Source organism: Daphnia magna, linkage group LG4 (assembly GCF_020631705.1).
Source record: "Daphnia magna isolate NIES linkage group LG4, ASM2063170v1.1, whole genome shotgun sequence".
Classification (NCBI taxonomy): domain Eukaryota; kingdom Metazoa; phylum Arthropoda; class Branchiopoda; order Diplostraca; family Daphniidae; genus Daphnia; species Daphnia magna.
In genome coordinates this window covers 7107459-7116592 of record NC_059185.1, presented here as the reverse complement: position 1 = coordinate 7116592, position 9134 = coordinate 7107459, and the positions used below count along the sequence as shown (strand labels likewise).

General features: G+C 41.6%; 1 protein-coding gene and 1 long non-coding RNA gene across 3 annotated transcripts; one reads left to right on the top strand and one right to left on the bottom strand.

Annotated features, from left to right (window-relative positions):
- The first annotated feature begins 1823 nt into the window (after positions 1–1823).
- LOC123471200 lies at positions 1824–3049 on the top strand. Its single transcript, XM_045172225.1, has 4 exons — positions 1824–2131; positions 2268–2365; positions 2446–2550; positions 2620–3049. Exons 1-4 carry the CDS (start codon positions 2086–2088, stop codon positions 2902–2904), a joined length of 534 nt encoding a protein of 177 aa, XP_045028160.1. The 5' UTR covers positions 1824–2085; the 3' UTR covers positions 2905–3049.
- LOC116923367 lies at positions 2643–3483 on the bottom strand. Of its 2 annotated transcripts, none has more exons than XR_004394508.2 (2): positions 3015–3483; positions 2643–2955 (listed from the first exon to the last, which is right to left on the bottom strand). It is a non-coding gene; the product is annotated as an uncharacterized LOC116923367 (long non-coding RNA). The 2 variants fall into 2 exon arrangements; XR_004394507.2 differs by having other exon boundaries at positions 3038–3483.
- Between the last annotated feature and the right edge of the window lie 5651 nt (positions 3484–9134).

Sequence of the window (9134 nt, the reverse complement as noted above, 5' to 3'; positions counted from 1 at the left end):
TGCAGGCTACGTGGATTTCGGAGTAGACTCTGATCCGGTCGGCTGATATGGCCGGGGAGGCTGAGCTATCTGGGAAGGCGGTGCTGGCTGAGCCTCCTCCTAGGGTTCTACCATCCACTAACGTTACTGTAAAAAAATTTTAAAAAAATTTTTAATCAAAGTTAGTAATTTTTTTTTCAGAGAGAAGTTGTCGACTGCCAAACAAAAGAAGTCATTATCCTTAAGGTAGTAATCGCTGCCTCTCTTGGAACGTGATCCATGGCTTGACCACCGGTGCCTTCCAAACCGCTCCACTAGGGCATCCGTCATTCACTCCACCAGTGCCTCCGCCATCCGCTCCGGTTTCTCCTGGTGGATTCTCCACCAGGAAAAGGAAATGGAAGAAAGAGAGAAAAGTTCAAGGAAAAAACTCAGAATGAAATTTTTTTTTATTTAAGTATTTAAATACCAATATTTTTTTGGTTATAGCTAAATTAATTAATTATTTTTTACAGTGTTTCAAAAAAGGCCATTTGATGAAAGTATGCCCAAAAAAGCAGCAAAATATATTGTACATTTTTTCTTGTAAATTTTTCTTTTTTTCTTGTATTGTTCGCTGAAAAATACATTGCGTTGATATTTACATGGCTTAGTCTTAAGAAAAATGGATCTTCTACATGTCGAACAAGTTCTTCAAGATGCCGTTAAGGGCTGCATGGCTTAAACTGGCAAATTTGTTAAAAAAACCATAAAATGGTAAGAGTGACTTATGTTGGATTATTATAGAGTGTTAGTATAAAACTATGTCGTGTTCCAACTATGCAAATGGATTCGTAAGTGATGCAAAAACTTGTTACTTAGATAAGTTAAATTGTTAAATAGTGAGTGTCCCTATTCAGTTCCCAATTCTATCGGAAACACGGATTAGATTGTTGCCCAATTGTTCCCAAAATCCCCCCCTCTAGACATATTCATCTATTTGGTTGAAACCAAAAGTTATCAAAACCACTTGGAGGCCCTTCACTAAGGGCCCTTGGTGAAGGGCCTATTTTAGTTACGAGTTGATTTGCATAGTCGGAACACGACATAGTTTTACACTAAGACAAACAAAAAAAACGATGAATAACGTGAAACGAACCACTAACTTTTTTAGCGAAACTTTGAAATTTATTCATATTTCGCACAATAGCAAAATACTATCATAGCAGACAGAATCGGCCGTCGAATGCTGCGTTGCGCGATAAAATCAAATGCGAAAAAAGATGTCGAACAGCCCTAGAGCTAAGTCAGCTGAACTGGAAGATGATAACCGACTTGGTGGTGCGTTTGTTTTTAATGTTGTCTCGCTGGCTTGTAATACTCCCAAATTGTACGCACCAATGTAAAAATTTAATGCAGTTACTCATCCTAAATCTGTCTTACTAGGACGTGCAGTACTGGACCGCCAAAGTACGGTATAAAGACGTGCTTAAACAACGATCGTTTTTTAAGATAAATCACGTCCCTCGAAAGACGTCTTATTTTGATCCATTTCTTTAAAAGCTACGTTGCCACAATTAACAGTGTAGCGTTGGGGTTCAACTTTGTAAGAACTACGTACACCACATCAAATAATAATCTCGAATTGTTTTTTTCAATACGTAGTGATTGGTTAAGAAGAAGAAGCTTTGTCTGTGATGCGGGAGTCCAATGATCGAAACTCATAACAATTATGTTTCTCTTATGGTATTTTGGTCAAAGAGCGCAAAGTTTCGATTTAATAAATTCAAAATTTTATTTAAAAATTAATTTCTTAATGATGGAAGCCAAAATTATTTCTTTGCATAATTTGTCAGTCTAAAGCATGGCCTACTCTAATCACGGCCCATCAGCTGGCTATCTCCCTGTAGCCTAAAATGAATTGTGATAGCTCCGCCCATTCATAGCCAGAGGGTCGTAGTCCCTCTCAAACTTTTCCAAATTCCACGGCTTCTTTCCACCTTTTAAAATTTTCTGAAAATCTGCCATTGCCGTGCTGCTGCCGCCTTGTGCTGCTGCCATTGCTGCTGCTAATGCCTCTGCCAGGCTGTTTTTTTCCCCCTTTAGTTCAACGAGCTGCTTTTCTAAATGAGGATTAAATGCTGTGTTTTATTTTGTCACAGTACAACCTACGGTAAAAACGAAGAAACACTAAATTTTTTTTCATTGTCTAAGGACGAGAATGTCATTGAGCTGTGGCTCAATGCATTCTCGTCTAACAGTTGTGTTACTGGATTTACCAAGAATTTCAAGCTACTAAAATCCTTAAGAATATGCAGTTTACATTTTGAAAAAAAAATGTATCAATGAAAAAAATAAAAAACTATTGCCAAATGCTGTACCAACCATATTTCAACTTCCTACGAAGGTTAGTATTTGTAGCAATGTTAACGTAACATGATATAATTTTCTTTACTATAATACTATTTACCTATTCATCTTTGTTAGGCAACAAACGTGAGGGGAGAGACAATCACAACACCGTTCTCAAATGTCACTGGACAATCATGTCAACAACTAGAGCCTCATCGTTCTGATGCCCAAAACTCCACAGTAAGCACAATAGTGTTAAATTGTTAGGAGAAATGCATGTTAATTTGTTCATACTAATGTTTGTATTAGGTTTTCGACCATCCAGAGGACAATCACTATGAACAAGATTTGTATTCTAATTATCGATCTTCAACACCTGCAAGCAACCATAATAGTGGCTTTCTGGACGAAGAAGTAGTATCACTAATAAATTCAGCTCGGAACGACAATGTTATGAAAGAAGTTGATGCAAGTAAGACTGTTACTGAAATGTCCGAAAAGGTCATGTATATCAACGACTTGAAAACAACAGGAAATATAAAATCCATAGACCCATTACGAAAGATGAGAATATTGGTGAAACTTCAAAAGTAGGAAGTGATGTTGTTGTTGTTCGTATGTAAAATTCAATGCTCTGCCCATTACCTAAGAAATACAGAAACAAATTAATTTATATGCCATTAACTAAACAATAATTGAGTTACTAAAAGTAAGTTCCTGTTCTTACTAATCTACTTCAGTTGGCTCCCCCAGATCCTCAGCCGCTTTTGACATAAATTACACATTGTGTGCTGGGCCTCAGACAGTGCCCGGCTTGGTCTAGCTCTCTGAAAAGTACTTGCGTCCCATTTTACTTGTTTTTATTTGCATTGTGTCGGCGTTTTGTCCTATGAATGTTATCAAGAAAAATTAAGGATAAAAAATTAAGGAACAAATACTTACCAAACACTAAAACACCCTGGCAGAGCGATGCATATCATGGCGTCAGAACTTCAGCACGGCAATGGCAGAATTTCAGAAAATTTTAAAAGGTGGAAAGAAGCCGTGGAATTTGGAAAAGTTTGAGAGGGACTACGACCCTCTGGCTATGAATGGGCGGAGCTATCACAATTCATTTTAGGCTACAGGGAGATAGCCAGCTGATGGGCCGTGATTAGAGTAGGCCATGGTCTAAAGATACTTATAATGGTATTGAATGTTACGTATATGGTAGACTACTCGACTGTTACGCGGGATACCCCTGTTTGAATCCGGTGACAGAATTATGTTTTTAGCGTTTCATTTGGTAGAACAAATATTCGTCCCAGTTAACGCTAAAATGAGAGCTTTGTTGACCATATAAATCCATGTATTAGACCAGCTTTTGCCGGTCATCAACACCTGCTAAAATCATCTTTAAGTCGTCATTGTAAGACTTCAGGACAGAATAAAGAAATCCTAGTAGTACCGTTAGGATGAATAAACATCCTTTAAAAAACGTCAGTGTGCTGTGTGGGTAAGGACTTATTATCCCTCGTCATTGCTATCGATTTTTTTAACTGGGAAATGAGTAGGCGGTCCACAACCGGAAGAAAAATATGGTGAAAGTATTGGCAAGAATTTTAAACCATTAATCAAGAGTGAAAAAGGTAACTTCAGTGAACATCTGAAGTTGTTTTTTTTAGTACATAAACAAATATTGTACAAATTTGTTTTGGAATTCTTTGTTGAGTTGCTGTGTAACTCGCAGCTTTTTGTCAACAGCTCAAAAATTGTTTTCTAAAAATTCGTTCGACTTGAACTTAATGTGTCGACCAAATGTATTAGCTCTTTATAGCTCCGGGGGAAAAAAGGAGAGTTGAAGAGGTAGGGTCGCTTCTCAATATCCTTCAGACTTTTTCTAGCTCTTGTATAGTTCAGTCATGCCAGTCACAAGCTTCGACAGCGAGAGTTCAGGAACGAGTGTTTCTTCATCTAGATCCCGTCATAGGAAAAACCGTAACGAACATGTGGGTACCCAGCAACAACGTGATGGGACACCAGTCGCAGATAAGGCAGGAAATGAAGTGGATGGAGAAACTGAAGGAAAAGTAGTAGAGACGGATATCACTTTGCCAGACGACCCGATGATAGACCTAAGGAAGAGTAAGCATCGCACACGCGGAGATTTAGAGGAAGAGCCCCCAAGTAAGCGAGTGAGAAAAGAGGGTGTATTAAAATTTTATCTAACGGAAGGGAGGGGTAAGAAACTGGTAAAACTTATAGGGAGGGGTATAGGTAATAGCGAGGCGAAGAATGTCAAAGCACGCTACGTCCCTAATTGTCATCGTTCATTTAAATTTCAAGTCCCTTCACTTGATGATTCGCTTTACCAACGCCTAATGCAGATTAAAGGCTCAACCGCTTCAAAAAATTCCATAGATAGAGTCGAGACCTCACTTTACAACTTGCAACAAAAAGTACTAGATTCCACTCGCCCCCTCACCTTTTTACTCGGTGAAGACGTGCAACAGGAAGAGCATCACGAGGCCATTAGGGACACATTGGATTTAATTGCAGAGTTCTTCCACGAGATTACCCAACAACGCCAGAAGAATATTTTGCGTCAAACCAGCCCATCCTTCTTATATCTATAAGGAGATCAATCAAATTTTGATGTCAAAGAGAGTGAGTCTCTTTTCGGGCGCACTTTCGTCCGTTCTATGGTCCGGTCGGCGGACAACCAAGCCAAACTGGGAAATCTTAGCCGAGGAGGGCACTTCAGCCGTGAGGGGCACTCTTTCCGCAATGGCGGCAATTTTCGCTCAAAAGAGAGTTACTTTAAAAACCAAGTTGGTGGCAGTGGAAATGGTCGAGGAGACCATAATCTTCATGGCCATGGAGGCGTTCAGGATATGGTGGCCGAGGAGGAGCAAACAGCAGTCCGGAATTTCATGGCGGGCATCCGGAATTTCACCCGGCTAACGGATTTGGAGGCGTTTATAATCGCAACGGGTATGTCTCATCTGAATCCTTTTCTTCTATTAAGCCTGTTCTTTTCAAAATTGGGGAAGGTTGAGTTTGTTTATGAAAGAATGGGGAGGGATTTCAAAGGACCCGTGGGTTTTTAATGTGGCCGGCTCGAGTTTTAGAATAGATTTTTTATCTGAACCAACACAAGCATTTGAGCCCCCCAATATGCAGCTAAATGGCCCACAGTTTGACATTTGCAACAACCAAGTATCAGATTTAATTAAAAAAGGCGCAATTTCTCCAACGACCATTAAAAGGTTTATCAGCAGTCTGTTTGTTATCCCTAAGAAAACGGGAGGGTTCAGACCAATCATCAATTTAAAGCAATTAAATACCTTTGTGGTGTACAGCCACTTTAAAATGGAGGGGTTTAGTAATCTGAAACACTTAGTCTCACAAAATGATTGGATGGGGAAGCTGGAGCTAAAAGATGCATATCTTACGGTGCCCGTTCCCAAAGATTGTCGTCGTTTTCTCCAATTAATTTAGGAGGGGCTTATTTATCAATTTTATTGTCTAGCGTTCGGTTTATCTTCCGCCCATTGGGCATTCACGAAAATTCTCAAACCAGTAGTAACCTCATACGTCAACAAGGAATTAGGCTGATCGTCTATCTAGACGACATTATTATTCTAAATTCAGACAGGGAAAAATTTGTAGAACATATCGATAGGTAACGGGATGAAGGGGTTGTAGTAACCCAAGACCAATACCAGAGACATGGCAACATAGCCTGCTGGTGGTCTATGGATGGCAGTTGGAAATCGCTAATAAACGCAGCAAGGTCAGACTTAGTTCGCCTCCCTTTATCTTAGTTATCTATGACTAATTCATAGTAATTCCACTAGTCAAGGTTATTACATTGGCGACGAGGTATTTTTCGAATTTTCTTATTCCGTGGGCAAGTCAAAGTGCAAGTGAGCTACGATTACTATTTGTATGGAAAAGTGCCACTCTCATCGCGTGTCCAAGATAGCTACCTTCATGCCCTCCTTCCCACCATTTGATGTGGATGAAGATCACACCTCAATCGGAGTCCGTTGGTCAAAATGGGTGAATAGATTCGTCAACTTTTTAGCCGCTTTAAACATCACAGACGATGCACGTAAAAAGGCACTACTTATCCACTATGGTGGCGAAAAAGTATTCGAGATCTTTGAAACCTTGGACTCGGCAATCTGGGTAAAAGTTCAGGCCACAGCCAACGCCGCTGCCATTGATGAAACAGCCTATGAAGCGGCATTACGAGCTCTGAACGACAACTTTATTCCCAGAGTCAACACTGACTTCGAAATCTTCACGTTCCATCAGGCAAGGCAACACATCGGTGAGACTATTGACGCATATCATACACGGTTGCAACAAATAGCCAGATACTGTAGCTTTCCAGACAAAGACAGAGAAGTCAAGGCACAGTTAACAATTGGTTGCACCTCTACTGACCTGCGAAGGAAAATACTGGAAAAACCAGCCATGACGCTGGAGATGGCGTTGAACAAAGCCCGTGCTCTCGAAGCGGCCGCTAACCAGGCTGATGTCATGTAAAAGGAGACAGAGCATGTTGTCCTTGCGCTACAGCACAAACATTCAACTCGCAACCGTCCCAGGCACTCAGATTACCAACATCAGCACGAGACCGACAATCGGAAAAATACACAACCCTCAGAAAATCGCACTTGCAGTTTCTGTGGGGAAACTTCCACATCCGATTGTCTTCGTGCCCAGCCCGGTTTCATCAGTGCCAAAACTGTCTGAACCTACACCACTACGAACAGCTTTGTCGTTCACCTCGACGAGAGAGATCAAATCAAGTGGACAAGGGAGACAAACACAACAGGCGCAGTGCCCTCAAACAACAAACCAAGGCATTTCACCCGTCAGCCTGGAAACAAGACATCCAGAACCAAGCTCAGCGCGTCAATGCCAATGAAGTGCTCGACTCAGAGTCAGAAGAAGAGGTAGTTTATCAATTAACGGCCCAAGGTCTAAAAAACTCGTTGTACACCGTCCGCATCAACAATGTCCACGTGTCGGTCATTGCGGACTCGGGTTCAACAATCACGCTTTTGGATCAAGAGGCATATAGTAGCCTGGGAAGTCCGCCACTAATCACAACAACTGTTAAGGTTTTTACCTATGGAGCAACACAACCTTTGCCACTGCTAGGCAAACTTAATGTCACGGTCTCATATCACGAGTGCTCTGTCAACAGCACAGTTTTCGTTTGCCCGGGTAGCAATGGGAACCTACTGAGCGGCAAGCTACCAGCATATCTCGGGATTCTGAACATGGCCAACACCATCAGTGAACGGCCGACAAATTCAAACATCACGGAAGAACAACTCAAGTTTCCTGGGTTATTTAAAGGTATTGGAAAACTTAAAAACTTTACCCTTAAGCTGCACATCGATACTTCTATCACGCCCGTTGCAAATGCCCATCGACGAATCCCACTACACCTTCGCAAGGCAACTGAACTGGAACTCCAACATGTAGTAGAAATGGACATAATTGAACCTTTGGAAGGACCCACACCATGGGTGTCTCCTGTAGTCGTGGTCACAAAGCCGCACGACAATACCAAAATCCGAATATGTGTAGATATGAAGCAAGCCAACAAAGCAATCCAGCGGGAACGCCATACAAATCCCACGCTCGATGACATCCTTTCAGACCTAAATGGAGCAGTTATGTTTTCAGCTCTAGATCTCTCCCATGGCTACCGCCAGCTAGAACTAGACGAAAGTAGTCGGTTCATCACAACTTTTTCCACCCACGTCGGACTGTGGCGCTAAAAACGTCTCTTTTTTGGAGTGAACTCCGCTGCTGAAGTATTCCAGAATGCAATACGACAAACACTTATTGGATTGGACGGTACCCTAAACATCAGTGATGATATATTGGTTTGGGGAAAAGATGAAGAGGAACATGAACAACGCCTTCACTCAGTTTTATCGAGACTAAACAGCCTCAACGTAACCTTGAATGCAGCAAAATGCCGTTTTCGTCTAGACAAAGTCAAGTTTTTTGGCTTCTTTTTTTCCAAAAGTGGTATTCAAGCGGAACCTAACAAAATCGAAGCAGTGACGTCACTTAGCAGACCTGAATCATGTGAGGCGGTGCGAAGCTTCCTGGGGATGGCGAATTATGTTCGAAGATTTGTTCCGGGTTTTGCCGACATCACGGCTCCACTTCGAGAGCTAACAAAAAAAGATGCAGTATACAAGTGGACAACTAACTGTGAACAATCTGTGAGCAAAGTGAAAGAAATGTTAGCCAAGAAACCTATTCTCGCTTACTTTGATACCAACCTACCATCGAAAATCATCGTAGATGCCAGTCCAGTCGGTCTAGCAGCAATCCTCACTCAACGGAAAAATGATGACACAAGCCACATAATCGCTTTTGCAAGCAAGTCCTTGTCCCCAACGGAACAAAGATATTCCCAACTTGAAAGAGTTGCGCTTGCTGTGCTGTGGGGATGCCAACACTTCCACACATACGTTTTTGGACAACCAGTCACAGTGCTAAGTGACCACAAACCGTTGGTTAGCATCTTTAACAATAGTATGTCTCACCGCAAGACTCGCTTGGAAAGATGGAGTCTAAAACTAGTACCCTACAATGTGACAGTGCAACACACGCCAGGGGCCACAAACCTAGCTGACTATCTATCTCGACATCCGGTAGACAAAGATCAAAACGCAGTCACCACCACATCGGCCGAACAACATGTAAATTTCATTGTAGTATCATCCCTACCGAAGTCCATGACGCTGTCCGAAGTAGAAGAGGCTTCAAATTCAAGGAACAGCTATCAGTGGTTAGTGACG

Excerpts from the sequence above, each read along its gene's own strand:
- LOC123471200 (XM_045172225.1), top strand. The coding sequence starts at position 2,086 with ATGAGGATTAAATGCTGTGTTTTATTTTGTCACAGTACAACCTACG. Across the intron at positions 2,132-2,267 it reads TTGTCACAGTACAACCTACG|AATATGCAGTTTACATTTTG; the intron begins GTAAAAACGAAG and ends AAAATCCTTAAG. Across the intron at positions 2,551-2,619 it reads CTGATGCCCAAAACTCCACA|GTTTTCGACCATCCAGAGGA; the intron begins GTAAGCACAATA and ends TGTTTGTATTAG.